The sequence below is a fragment of the Pygocentrus nattereri genome, chromosome 11 (genome assembly GCF_015220715.1).
Source record: "Pygocentrus nattereri isolate fPygNat1 chromosome 11, fPygNat1.pri, whole genome shotgun sequence".
Classification (NCBI taxonomy): domain Eukaryota; kingdom Metazoa; phylum Chordata; class Actinopteri; order Characiformes; family Serrasalmidae; genus Pygocentrus; species Pygocentrus nattereri.
In genome coordinates, this window is record NC_051221.1 from 23,330,563 (window position 1) to 23,344,976 (window position 14,414).

At 40.5% G+C, this 14,414-nt stretch overlaps 2 protein-coding genes across 4 annotated transcripts in view; both read right to left on the reverse strand.

Moving 5' to 3' along the window:
* Nucleotides 1-409: 409 nt before the first annotated feature.
* On the reverse strand, nt 410-3,880 carry LOC108428754. The gene is made up of 2 exons (XM_017700008.2): nt 1,769-3,880; nt 410-1,657 (listed from the first exon to the last, which is right to left on the reverse strand). The coding sequence occupies exons 1-2, from the start codon at nt 2,439-2,441 to the stop codon at nt 1,515-1,517; spliced, it is 816 nt and encodes a 271-aa protein (XP_017555497.1). The 5' UTR covers nt 2,442-3,880; the 3' UTR covers nt 410-1,514.
* A 9,513-nt stretch (nt 3,881-13,393) lies between these two features.
* Nucleotides 13,394-14,414, reverse strand: part of slc1a2b (solute carrier family 1 member 2b) — a 34,028-nt gene continuing 33,007 nt past the window's right edge. For 2 of the 3 annotated variants that reach the window (XM_017700085.2, XM_017700084.2), the window contains exon 11: nt 13,620-13,800. In XM_017700085.2, coding sequence (XP_017555574.1) covers nt 13,726-13,800 — 75 coding nt within the window. In that variant the 3' untranslated portion in view covers nt 13,620-13,725. Of the gene's footprint in view, nt 13,801-14,414 lie in introns of all 3 variants that reach the window. The other variant, XM_017700086.2, reaches the window with a different exon arrangement.

Below are 14,414 nucleotides of genomic sequence, written 5' to 3' on the forward strand. Positions count from 1 at the left end.
TTGTGAAGCAGTGGAAATGTGTTTTCTGGAGCCATGGTGCTCCATTGAATACCTTTAAGGTAAGTTGCAATACTGTTTGTGATTCAGAACGAATCATCAGACATCAGTATGTGGTCTCACTAAAGCTTTTGTGGCTAAATGCAATCAAGTCTCACAGCAATGTTTATAGAATAGTCTGTTACTGCATATAAAGAAATGTTGGATGAGCAGGTGTCTGCAAACCTATGGACATATAGTGTCCTTAGATACTGTTACCATAGGAAATGATCATATTTCAATATAGTAGGAAGGTTAAACCAGATAACTGATTATATTCTGATTACTAAGCATAAACCACAGACATTTGAGGCAAGAGCCTGTATTCAGACTGTAACCAGTCAGCAAGGTTCAGAAATTGTGCGGATAAAACTGAGAATAGTGGCTTTATTAACACAAGGCAGAGTCATAGTCCAAGTACAGGTGTAGGTCAAAACCAGGATTGATAGATGATCACAAATGTCATCATATCACAAGGCAAACAATATCCAGAGTGCAATACAAAAGACAAGGTCGAAATAGCAAGCCACACGGTTCAAAATTACCAATCCATAACCCAACAAAGGTACAAAAAGGGTCAGTCAAAAAGCAGAGTCGAAATCAGCATCAACAAACAGAGTATAGCAATCAGAATAAATGCTCATTAAGTTCTCTAAAGAAGCAATACCACGAGAACCCTTTCTAAAGAACCCTTTCTAAAGCCCAGGCTTATATACTACACTAAACTAGTCTTATGACAGGTGAGACCATTCAATATTCTGGTGACTGAGAGCACCGATAGGTGCAAGGCTGATCGTCACTGATCACATGATCACCGCTTGACTCCTGGGTAATGTAGTCCATGATGTGTCTTGAGAAATGTAATCCATAAGACTAGGAGAGTCCATACAAGGTGTGACACAGACCCAGACTATAAAAAGTTTTTATTGTAGAACATTCCAGAACAAAGTCAAGCATAAAGCAATATGGTTTTATGGCTGGCTTTACATGGTCAAAGTTTTATGCAAATAGTTACAGGTTGAGAGTAACATGCAGCAAAAGTTTCATGCAACTTAGAGTTAAGTTACACAAAGCAATTCAAAAATAAACAAAGTGGTCTGCAACATTAATTGTTCTTCTAACTAGCAAGATCACTAGTAATATTCTTGTATTATTATGCTTATATAAAATCATATAAAATCTGAGATGTGTTAAATATGTATTATATTTATGTCAAGAGAGTAACATGAATAAGTAGATCACTAAAGCAAGGCACCATGGCAGAACAAACACTGGGACAAGGAGCCTTCATGTGAACATTAATATTAGCTAGCCAGCTAACTAGCTAGGTAATCTAACTCAACAGCAATAAGCAACATTACTCTAATTTTTACATAATGTCCTGTTTGAAATCAATCACTTAAGATTATATCATGTGACATGGTTATATGGTACATTATCATTTAATATGTAGTATCACGATTGTTCTCTGGAAGCTTTCAGGGCCCAGAAACAGGAATCACTTCACAGGCTTTGTTCTTCCTCTTCACATATCTTACCCTCTTTCCCTCAGTGGTTGCGTGATCTTTTCTCCCTTCCCAGAACTTGGCCAGCTTACGCTCCATCTCAGCCCTTTGCCCTTCTGGAGAATGCAATGAATGTTGTTGTTACTGAAGCGCTATAGATTTCATACAATGCATTTGCTCAATGTAAAAGACCGCTGGTATGTATACAGTATATGCAGAAACCTCACCAAATCTTTTATGTAGAGAGTAATGGTCTGTTGAGCGATGTTTGCAGACTGAATGTTTCTTAGTTTCTCCACAGCACTGGTATCTTCCATTAGAGTACTCTTGCTCATGATTGATGATGGTCTCAAACTCATGCTCAAGGCAGTTGGCATTCACCTGGAACACTTCTTCTCTACAGTACCCTTTTCCATCGTCATCTTTTACACACTGTGACTTGCCCAGCAGTGTCCCATAGGCTTCATATAACTCTACAGTCAGGTGTTCATAGGAGACATCGATAGTGCCCAGCAGATGAGAAACCTCATGGATTAATGTTCCAGGCTTTGAGTCTATGTGCAGTATGTCGGGTGCACTCCAGAACATCTTACACAAATAAACTGTATGATCCTTTTCATATGGAGTGACATAGGCGAAGGTTTCTCTCATTTCAGGGTCTGTGTCCTCTTTGAAACTTACTCCATTAAGCTTTGTTAGAAGTTCCTGCAGAAACTCTTCGGTGGGAATGCAGCAGAAAGTGTAGGAGTCGACTGGCTCTGAACAAGTGTAGTAGAAGCTGACTGGAAAGCCATAACACTGTTTATCAATCGCATCCTGCACTATTTCAGATGCAGCCTTTTTTGCTTCCTCTGCAATCCTCTTCTTTTCCCCAACAAGATCAACAACAAAGTCGGACATCTTTTGTAAATGACCCTCTGAGTAAAGAGCTTCAGATGAGAACAATGCAGCTGTTGTCGTTCTGTCCTTTTGCTGTCTATGTACTTATGTAACATGAAAGTAAAAGTTAAACTTTCCATGACCACTAACATGCCTTGTTTGTTCTAGTTTAGCTGTAGTTACACAGTGTGGACTTTTATTTTTTTTAGATGGAATCACGTGCTCTTACAGACTGTTGAGAAAAAAGAGTTATTACTCAACTTCACTCAGCTATTCCTGAACATGAAATCGATGCTATTAAACAGAAGAGCAGTAGCTTTGAACACGAGACCACACAAAATAACAGCTTCAACATGATTCAACTTTCCAACACATTAAAAAAAGAAAACAGGAACAACAAAACTTCCTACTTCTTCCCATGAACACTGGGTCCGGTTTCAAAGAAATGAAAGTGATCCATTTTCAAAGAATTCTGACTGCAGTAATGATTTTCTCAATACATCACTCTGACCTTCCCTGAGTTTCATTATGTGTGATAGGCTGATGGTAAAATATGTTGAAACATCAGTCAGCTGTAATCATTTGTTAAGCTACAGACCTGATGTTACTTGATATAATCTACAGATATTTATCATGTGACTACAATCTGCAGCATCTCAAAATTTAGGCAAATCAAAATTAAGGATGGTTTAATCTCATGTGTGCCCCTTTATCACTGCATTTGGTGCTGTCTTGGTTGAAATTAAGTGAAGTCACTTGGTATATATATATATAAAACTGGTGTAGATATTATGTAATTAGCTTTAATTATTGGCAACATTTAACAGACTATTTCCAATAGCAATAATAGTGTTACTATTTTGGAAGTTTTTAAATTTCTTGGCTTTTTGAAAAAAACAACTATTTGATTTGTTGGCCTCTCCTGCCTTATTTCTTTAACAGGGGGCATTCATTTTTTTATTGCTTTATTGTAAAGATCACTTTACAGCAATTAGCTTCTAACTACCTGGCATCTCTCTGCAATCTCCACACGTATGTGCTGATTGCATAACGGCTCAGTTTAAACGATGCTAGTGTCCTGTTTTTCTGTAATGACCTGTTATTTTCCATTGTCCACTATTCTGTTGTGAGAAACAAAGAAAGATCAGAATTAGTTATGAATCAACATTTATTAGTTATCATAATTGTATGTACACCAATGGTACAACACTTATTGATATGTATGAGCATACTTTTCTTCCACAGGTATTTATTTTTCTTCAATTCTTTGATTATTTTTTCACTCTCCTTTTTTGTTTTGAAACCTTGAAACAAAAGAAACATCACAAAAAAGCATGAGAGGAATTTAGGAACAGAACAGATGGGTCCAGAGGTGAAAGGTGAGATAGGTTATTCAATCTATTAATCATGTTTTAAACTTAAAAAAACAAAAAAACAAACATCATTTATACTGAACAAAATCCATCCATCCATCCATCCATCCATCATCTTCCGCTTCTCCAGGGTTTGGGTCGTGGGGGCAGCATCCTGAGCAATGAGGCCCAGACCTCCCTTTCCCCAGCCACTTCCACTAGCTCCCTGGGAGGGATTCCGAGGCGCTCCCAGGCCAGCTGGGCGATATAGTCACGCCAGCGTGTCCTGGGTCTTCCTCAGGGTCTCCTCCCCGGTGGACTTGCCTATGACACCTCCCAAGGGAGGCATCCAGGAGGCATCCTAACAAGATTCCCGAGCCACCTCAACTGGCTTCTCTCAACGTGGAGAAGCAGCGGCTCTACTTTGAGTCCCTCCCGGATGACCGAACTTCTCATCCTATCTCTAAGGGAGAGTCCAGCCACCCTACGGAGGAAACTCATTTCGGCCGCTTGTATTCGCGATCTCGTTCTTTCGGTCATTACCCAAAGCTCATGACCATAGGTGAGGGTGGGAACGTAGATCGACCAGTAAATCGAGAGCCTTGCCTTATGGCTCAGCTCTTTCTTTACCACAACAGACCAGTAAAGAGCTGGCCCAGCACCAATCCGCCTGTCAATCTCCCGCTCCCTTGTACCATCACTCGTGAACAAGACCCCGAGATACTTAAACTCCTCCACTTGAGGCAAGAGCTCATCCCCGACCCAGAGAGGGCTCTCCACCCTTTCCCGCGTGAGAACCATGGCCTCGGATTTGGAGGTACTGATCCTCATCCTGGCCGTTTCACACTCGGCTGCAAACCGATCCAGTGACAGCTGAAGTTCACGGCCTGATGTCCCCAATAGGACCACATCATCTGCAAACAGCAGCGATGTGACCCTGAGGTCACCAAACCAGACACCCTCCATCCCCTGACTGCGCCTAGAAATTCTATCCATAAAAAATATGAATAGAATCGGTGACAAAGGGCAGCCCTGACAGAGTCCAACTCTCACTGGGAACAAGTCTGACTTACTGCCGGCCATGCGAACCAAACTCCTGCTTTGTTTGTACAGGGCCTGAATGGCTCGTAGCAAAGAGCCATGTACCCCGTACTCCCGAAGCACCTCCCACAGAATACCCCGGGGAACACAGTCGAATGCCTTCTCCAAATCCACAAAGCACATGTGGACTGGTTGGGCAAACTCCCATGAACCCTCCAGAATCCTGGAGAGGGTAAAGAGTTGGTCCAGTGTTCCACGACCAGGGCGGAACCCGCACTGCTCCTCTTGAATCCGAGGTTCGACTATAAGCCAGACTCTCTTTTCCAGTACCCCTGCATAGACCTTACCAGGGAAGCTGAGGAGTGTGATTCCCCTGTAGTAGACTTCGGCCTCAGTAATGGACAAGCCTATTCCCGTGTCCCCAGACTCTACCTCCTCACTGGAGAACGTGTTGGTGGGATTGAGAAGGTCCTCAAAGTATTCCTTCCACCGCCCAATGACGTCTTCAGTCGAAGTCAGCAGCACACCATCTCCACTATATACAGTGCTAGTGGCACACTGCTTTCCCCTTCTGAGTCACCTGATGGTTTGCCAGAATTTTTTCGGAGCCAACTTAAAGTCACTTTCCAAGGCCTCACCGAACTCTTCCCACACCCGGGTTTTTGCCTTGGCAACGACTGAAGCCGCAGATCGCTTGGCCTGTCAATACCTGCCAGCTGCCTCTGGTGTCCTACAGGCCAACCATGCCCGGTAGGACTCCTTCTTCAGCTTGACGGCATCTCTCACCTGGGGTGTCCACCACCGGGTTCGAGGATTACCGCCCCGACAGGCACCAACTACCTTGCGACCACAGCTACAGTCAGCCGCTTCAACAATGGAGGAGTGGAACATGGCCCATTCTGAGTCAATGTCCCTCACCTCCCCCGATATCTGGTCAAAGTTCTGACGGAGGTGTGAGTTGAAGATCAATCTGACAGGTTCTTCTGCCAGATGTTCCCAGCAAACCCTCACTATACGTTTGGGTTTGCCTGGTCTGAACGGCATCTTCCCCCACCACCTAATCCAACTCACCACCAGGTGGTGATCAGTTGACAGCTCAGCTCCTCTCTTTACCCAAGTGTCCAATACACATGGCCGCAAGTCCGATGACACGACTACAAAGTCAATCATTGAACTGCAGCCTAGGGTGTCCTGGTGCCATGTGCACTTATGGACATCCTTGTGTTCAAACATGGTGTTTGTTATGGACAAACTGTGGTTTGCACAGAAGTCCAAAAACTGAACACCACTCGGGTTCAGATCAGAGAGGCCATTCCTCCCAATCACACCCCTCCAGGTCTTACTGTCATTGCCTACATGAGCGTTGAAGTCCCCCAGTAGGACAATCGAGTCTCCAGGAGGAGCACTTTCAAGCACCCCTCCCAAGGACTCTAGGAAGGCTGGGTACTCTGAACTGCTGTTCGGTGCATAAGCACAGACAACAGTCAGGACCCATTCCCCAACCCGAAGGCGTAGGGAAGCTACCCTCTCGTCCACCAGGGAAAACCCCAACATACAGGCGCCGAGTCGAGGGGCTATGAGAAAGCCCACACCTGCCCGCTGCCTCTCACCATGGGCAACTCCAGAAAAGAAAAAAGTCCAGCCCCTCTCAAGGAGATTGGACCCAGAGCCCAAGCTGTGTGTTGAGGTGAGCCCGACTATATCTCTCAACCTCGCGCACCAACTCAGGCTCCTTCCCCGCCAGTGAGGTAACGTTCCAAGTTCCAAAAGCCAGTTTCACCAACCGAGGATCAGAACGCCAAGGCCCACGCCTTCGGACACTGCCCGATCCACAATGCACCGAACCCCTACTACTGCCCCTCCCATCGATGGTGGGTCGATGGGAGGGGGGACTCATGTAGCTCCTTCGGGCTGGGCCCGGCCGGGCACCATGAGTGAATGCCCGGCCACCAGACGCTCGCTGGCGAACCCCTCCCCCAGGCCTGGCTCTAGGGTGGGGCCCCGGTAACCCTGATCCGGGCAGGGTACACAAGTCCTGCTTCCTTGTTTTCATAGGGGTGATTATGGATCACACTTTGTCTGGCCTGTCACCTAGGACCAGTTTGCCATGGGAGACCCTACCAGGAGCTTTTGCTCCAGACAACATAGCTCCTAGGATCATTCAAGCACACAAACCTCTCCACCACGATAAGGTGGTGATCCATGGAGAGGACTGAACAAAATAAGATGGATAATCCTGCAGTACTTGTACTACGAGACTGGGTGTGCATGTCTCAGAACCTTGTTTATCAAGAAAAAGGGGTTAGCTGGATAATATGAATCATGTTCATGAACATTATGTGCCTATTCTGAGGAGTGAGGTTGGAGCTACATCTCTTTTCCCATTACAAGGGACCAGCAGTCCTTGGACTTAGAGTTTTATTACAAGCAGCATCTCTATTGGACATCTGAGTTTAATCTTATCCAGCAGGAAGTGTGTGATGGGGACGCAGTCAGTTTGCTCAACATGACCACTCTTTATCTGTTGCAAGCTAAGTTTCAGATCCTTAATTTATTTAGCTTCTTAATTTATTTATCTTCCTCATTTTTACCAAGAAATTCCTCTTCACCTCTAAGTTGCTTGAGATTTCTCAAATTCGGTAATTTGTTCTTTAAAAAAGTCATACAACCGTTGCATGCCATAATATCCACTTATAGATCAGGGGCGTACCAGACCAAAACCACATTCTCACAATATTACAGTTATAGCCCCACCTTCATGATTTCATAAGCAAGAGTCAATGTAACATCTGGAACATTCTGCATTGCAATTTCACAGAGTAAATCATATATATATTTATATTTATGTACAATGAAAATGAATGCACATGACTTTTTTTTTTATGTAGTGAACAAACATTCCAAACTTTCATTAGATACAAAAAAGGATATATATTGGATATGGAACATTTATGTGAGACAGCTAAGTACAGCTATTTAAGCTTAAAAACAAGCAATTTATTACACTTGTCTCTATACGTTCTCTAATCTAATCTAGTTTTTTCATGCATTACATAGAGGATACATTTCTATTAGATTACAAAAAAGCTCTCACAATTAAGCACTACATTTCCCCATTGAAAAATAAAAGAAAACAAAATCTGTTACCTACAATATTTACAAAAAGTGCAAGGAGGCACTTTCAATTCATGCTTTTTAGAAACTGGTGCAAAAAGAATGAAACGTCCATGCTGTAAAAGTGAGCTCAAAACGTTGCAGTTGATGGCAGTCCTTCCGTAACAGTGCATCTGGATCCCGAACATCATCGGATCAACAACATCAGATTTCGTGCCCAGTCACATTAGATACCCACTGAAATTTTCTGCATGTGGAAACTTCCAATCAAAACGCAATGCAAGGGTGTGATGATGATTCTCTTGGCACAGAAAAAGTTGGGCGAAAGATCAATGAGCTGTGCGTTTTCTCCATAAGCTAGTGCTCTTCACAAAGCGGCATTTTTATTATAAAGTCAGGGGATAAAAATGTGAAAAAAGGTGAAATAACATTTTAAAACAGGACAGAACTATGAATGTGAGTGATAAGCTTTCTAAACTTTCTAAACACTTTAACAAGCTTTTCAGAACAGGCGAACTCACGAGACACACTGGTTAACGCTGTAGTGCTCAATGCCTACAACTTACTACAGAAACTGGAATTTGAATAGAGCCTTGAGTTGAATATTGATCAATGTTTTAATAATTAAACATACAGAAGATAAATGTGGGGGTTAAAACTGTAATTCAAATGCAGAGTTTAAATTAACCGTTGGGTTGAAATATAATTAATATTGTACACACAAAAATTCAATGGCTTCTTTATTGAAACACATAAATTTGTCAAATCAAATGTATTGAAGAGTTGCCTATTCTACTAATTAACTACAGCAAGCAAAATGTGAATTAAGTGTTGGGTTGAGTTATAATTAATATTTTATAAACAGAAAATTCTATAGATTCTTTACTGAAGGGTCCACGTAATAGATTAAAGGGTTCCCTGTTATTGTAACTAACTACAGCAAGCAAAATGTGAATTAAGTGTTTGACTGAATTATAATAAATATCTTCATGCTCAGTTTACTACAGCAAGTAGAAGTTTAATTCAATGTTTAAAAGGCATAACATGAGCTCTAGTCATGGAAAGTGGCAAGTGCTGCAAAATTTCCTGTGGGACAGAAAAGTGGATAAAGAAGCTGCTGCATCTAAAGCCAACTTTTGCCTCATGAAATCAGGAACAACGAAACTTCCTACTTCTTCCAATGAACCCTGGGTTCAGTTTCAAAGAAATGAAAGTGATCCATTTTCAAAGAATTCTGACTGCAGTAATGATTTTCTCAATACATCACTCTGACTTTCCCTGAGTTTCATTATGTGTGATAGGCTGATGGTAAAATATGTTGAAACATCAGTCAGCTGTAATCATTTGTTAAGCTACAGACCTGATGTTACTTGATGTAAACTACAGATATTTATCATGTGACTACAATCTGCAGCGTCTCAAAATTTAGGCAAATCAAAATTAAGGATGGTTTAATCTCATGTGTGCCCCTTTATCACTGCATTTGGTGCTGACCTGATTAAAATTAAGTGAAGTCACTCGGTATATATATAAACTTGGTGTATATATTGTGTAATTAGCTTTAATTATTGGCAATATTTAACAGCCTATTTCCAATAGCAATAATAGTGTTACTATTTTGGAAGTTTTTAAATTTCTTGGCTTTTTGAAAAAAGCAACTATTTGATTTGTTGGCCTCTCCTGCCTTATTTCTTTAACAGGGGGCATTCGTTTTTTTTTTGCTTTATTGTAAAGATCACTTCACAGCAATTAGCTTCTAACTACCTGGCATCTCTCTGCAATCTCCACACGTATGTGCTGATTGCGTAACGGCTCATTTTAAACGATTGTAGTGTCCTGTTTTTCTGTAATGACCTGTTATTTTCCATTGTCCACTATTCTGTTGTGAGAAACAAAGAAAGACCAGAATTAGTTATGAATCAACATTTATTAGTTATCATAATTGTATGTACACCAATGGTACAACACTTATTGATATGTATGAGCATACTTTTCTTCCACAGGTATTTATTTTTCTTCAATCCTTTGATTATTTTTTTCACTCTCCTTTTTTGTTTTGAAACCTTGAAACAAAAGAAACATCACAAAAAAGCATGAGAGGAATTTAGGAACAGAACAGATGGGTCCAGAAGTGAAAGGTGAGATAGGTTATTCAATCTATTAATCATGTTTTAAACTTAAAAAAAAACCCCAAAAAAACAAACATCATTTATACTGAACAAAATAAGATGGATAATCCTGCAGTACTTGTACTACGAGACTGGGTGTGCATGTCTCAGAACCTTGTTTATCAAGAAAAGGGGTTAGCTGGATAATATGAATCATGTTCATGAACATTATGTGCCTATTCTGAGGAGTGAGGTTGGAGCTACATCTCTTTTCCCATTACAAGGGACCAGCAGTCCTTGGACTTAGAGTTTTATTACAAGCAGCATCTCTATTGGACATCTGAGTTTAATCTTATCCAGCAGGAAGTGTGTGATGGGGACGCAGTCAGTTTGCTCAACATGACCACTCTTTATCTGTTGCAAGCTAAGTTTCAGATCCTTAATTTATTTAGCTTCTTAATTTATTTATCTTCCTCATTTTTACCAAGAAATTCCTCTTCACCTCTAAGTTGCTTGAGATTTCTCAAATTCGGTAATTTGTTCTTTAAAAAAGTCATACAACCGTTGCATGCCATAATATCCACTTATAGATCAGGGGCGTACCAGACCAAAACCACATTCTCACAATATTACAGTTATAGCCCCACCTTCATGATTTCATAAGCAAGAGTCAATGTAACATCTGGAACATTCTGCATTGCAATTTCACAGAGTAAATCATATATATATTTATATTTATGTACAATGAAAATTAATGCACATGACTTTTTTTTTATGTAGTGAACAAACATTCCAAACTTACATTAGATACAAAAAAGGATATATATTGGATATGGAACATTTATGTGAGACAGCTAAGTACAGCTATTTAAGCTTAAAAACAAGCAATTTATTACACTTGTCTCTATACGTTCTCTAATCTAATCTAGTCTTTTTATGCATTACATAGAGGATACATTTCTATTAGATTACAAAAAAGCTCTCACAATTAAGCACTACATTTCCCCATTGAAAAATAAAAGAAAACAAAATCTGTTACCTACAATATTTACAAAAAGTGCAAGGAGGCACTTTCAATTCATGCTTTTTAGAAACTGGTGCAAAAAGAATGAAACGTCCATGCTGTAAAAGTGAGCTCAAAACGTTGCAGTTGATGGCAGTCCTTCCGTAACAGTGCATCTGGATCCCGAACATCATCGGATCAACAACATCAGATTTCGTGCCCAGTCACATTAGATACCCACTGAAATTTTCTGCATGTGGAAACTTCCAATCAAAACGCAATGCAGGGGTGTGATGATGATTCTCTTGGCACAGAAAAAGTTGGGCGAAAGATCAATGAGCTGTGCGTTTTCTCCATAAGCTAGTGCTCTTCACAAAGCGGCATTTTTATTATAAAGTCAGGGGATAAAAATGTGAAAAAAGGTGAAATAACATTTTAAAACAGGACAGAACTATGAATGTGAGTGATAAGCTTTCTAAACTTTCTAAACACTTTAACAAGCTTTTCAGAACAGGCGAACTCACGAGACGCACTGGTTAACGCTTTAGAGACAAGGCTGAGTTTAAAGGAGGTCAACAAGAGAATTCCTGACATCCATCCAATCTTGCATCTTATCATGGCTGTGTGGGCATGCATGAATATCAGTTTTAATGCCATTTCTTTTGGTTCCAAGACAGTCCTCAGCATTCCTGATGACAGTGACTATAATTCTTGGAGGTATGTCCTGCCATTGGTCAGTCTTGACAGTCAGGTGTAGGTAAGTACTGCAGCATACTGGGGCTGCCAGAACAGTCATGTGCTTCTGAGGAGGAACATCATATAAACAGAGACCACTAGGGCAGATAAGGAGAGCAGCTGTTGACACTAATACACTCACACTGGCTCGAAGACATTATCACTAGTTGTGCTATGGACTCACTTGTGCACTCTTGTTCTCTTCCATATCCTTTCTTTCCTTATATGTCGGGACATTTTATTATTATTGTTTTATTATTTCTTCGTGACTGCACTGTCCTCTGTGCTTTTAAAGAAGGAAACAAGCTAAGGTAATTTGAATAGGAATGCCAGCCTTAACATTGTTCCTTAAAATGTGCTTTTCAAATGGTTGAAATGATTTCTTGGGGGTATGCTTGCTTTCATAAGCATAAAAACAAAAAAACAAACACAATTTTTCAATGTGGATAAGTGATAAGCAGTGCGAGAAAGCCAATATAAAACAGTGCAAGCTTTTACAAATATAAAGGCAATAGGCATTTGGCAATCTGTAAACCCACTGTGAATTTGTAAACAGGTAAACAGTAACTCTCCAGCATGCTAAGAGGGCTTTATATAAAATATTTCAACTGCCTGCATTAGGAATGTGTCTTCCCTGACAACAATGAGTGCATTTTCATTTGCCTGAGTATCTAACATTCTACAGTCTACAGATTAGAGAAGAAATGAGCTTGTGAGGAAGTTTCATCTGAAGACGTCTTGGGCCGGTGAAGTTTACGCGTATTAATTCTTCGATACTTGCAGTGTTCCCCTCAAGCGAGTCAAATGCATAACTTAAATGTGAATAATTAACTTTCCAACAAAGCAAATCGATTCTCTAAAAAAAGGCTCAGTGCCTTTGAAATACTGAGATAATAAGCATCATTTATCTGAATTATTAATTATCAGTAGTGAGTGGTATTTCATTAGGCTCTGGCTTTGTGTGCTTTGAATTGGCTAAAAATAGTTTTCACTAATCAAGTCAATTTCAGTGAATGTCAATGAAGCTGCAGGCTGCTGCTTGTTCAGTCCATTCTCTGATGCGCGTATATGCCTCAGTGCCACAGAGACATCAAAACAATCATGAGCACTGCCCATCCAAAAAAAGAAAAAAGAAGCCCACCGGACCCTTAGAGAAAAGGGACAGTGGTCGAAAGATTCTGGAGGGGGAGGCATTCAGTCTCAACATGGCTTGTGCTTTTAGTACCTATGAGCATGTGCAGTGGCCGCTACCCCACTTGCGTAGCCTAGTAACAACAGAATTCCCTGCAGATCACTGAGGATTGCAGACACACTCCAAAGTGTTTCCAGGTAGGTCAGAGCTCATGGACTGAGGTAAAACAGGGCAGAGGTTACCGAGTAGATCACTATTGCTCTAAAGAGAATATGAACTGTAAGGATATTGGCTCTGCACAGGCTTAGTGCAGTATTTAGTTCCAGTTGAACTGCTGGGTTATCTGTGTATTCTCTCCCTACATTCTGAAGAGCCAGTTCATACACCACTAACTGCATTCATAGAGTCCCCCCACTCCCCCCCCCCCCCCCCCCCACCGTAAACTACATACCATATATTTGACAGAAACAGCGTGCATACAGTATATATATTACCATCAGAAATAATTTAATTTGCATTGTATATTATTTCTCCTTTCACCCTCCAAAGCCTTGCTATCCGCTGCGCAAGTGTTAGCTCATAGGCACGTTAGTGCACTATCGGACAGTGTGGTTCTAACCCTTTTAGCATTAGTACATGTTATTTCAGACACTCAAACAGGTTGTTAAACAAACTGTAATGGGAATAATTGAAGCCTAAACTACAAAACCCATCATTTGTTCCATGTGCATTATTTTAGTGATTTTTTTTTCTCTCTTTTTTTTTTTTCACCAGATAAGAAAGCTTGGGGGCTCGGACACAGGGTGTCTGTGTGCTTGCGTTAATCACTTTTCCGTGGTTCCTCTTCAACAAGTGTGTACTCTGCAGTTGAGCCATTCGTGGCTGCCGAGGTTACCTGAAAACAGTTATCATCAACAACGTCTGAACAACCAACTTTACACATCCATGAAACAATATAAAACAATCCAGCAGGTTACTTTTTATAAAGCTAAATAAGATCAGATGGCCAATACAGCACTCTCTCTAATTCCTTTCTTTATAACAATTATATATATATTTTTATTTCAATTATCTGCTTGATTTACAAGATATGAAGTAATTCTTCCTGGCACTTTAATGCTTGTTGAACCAAATTGTGAACATCTCTTCATGGAATTCATGGGTGCATAAAGAAATTTAGGTAAAACTGAGATATGTAAATCTGAAAGTTTTAGCCTCTTGCTGGTTTGGTTTTGAGACTTAAATGCTGTGTTCAATTTCCTTAGGTCCATATCTTCTTTGAGCTTGTCTGAGCACATATCTGAAACAACTGTATTAAATATGAATAGAAATATTAAATATGTTAGAATGGAAGGATAAGATATGATTTGATATATAAATTATACATTCAAAATTTCCCTTGGGGGCTTCTTACTCCAGGTAGGGCGGTGGGGTAAGATGACCTTTTATCATGTTTATTTTGTACCATAAAATGAAATTGACTGCTATTCCATTTTTTTCTCAAACTAT

Excerpts from the sequence above, each read along its gene's own strand:
- LOC108428754 (XM_017700008.2), bottom strand. The coding sequence starts at position 2,441 with ATGTCCGACTTTGTTGTTGATCTTGTTGGGGAAAAGAAGAGGATTGCA. Across the intron at positions 1,658-1,768 it reads CTCTCTACATAAAAGATTTG|AAGGGCAAAGGGCTGAGATG; the intron begins GTGAGGTTTCTG and ends TGCATTCTCCAG.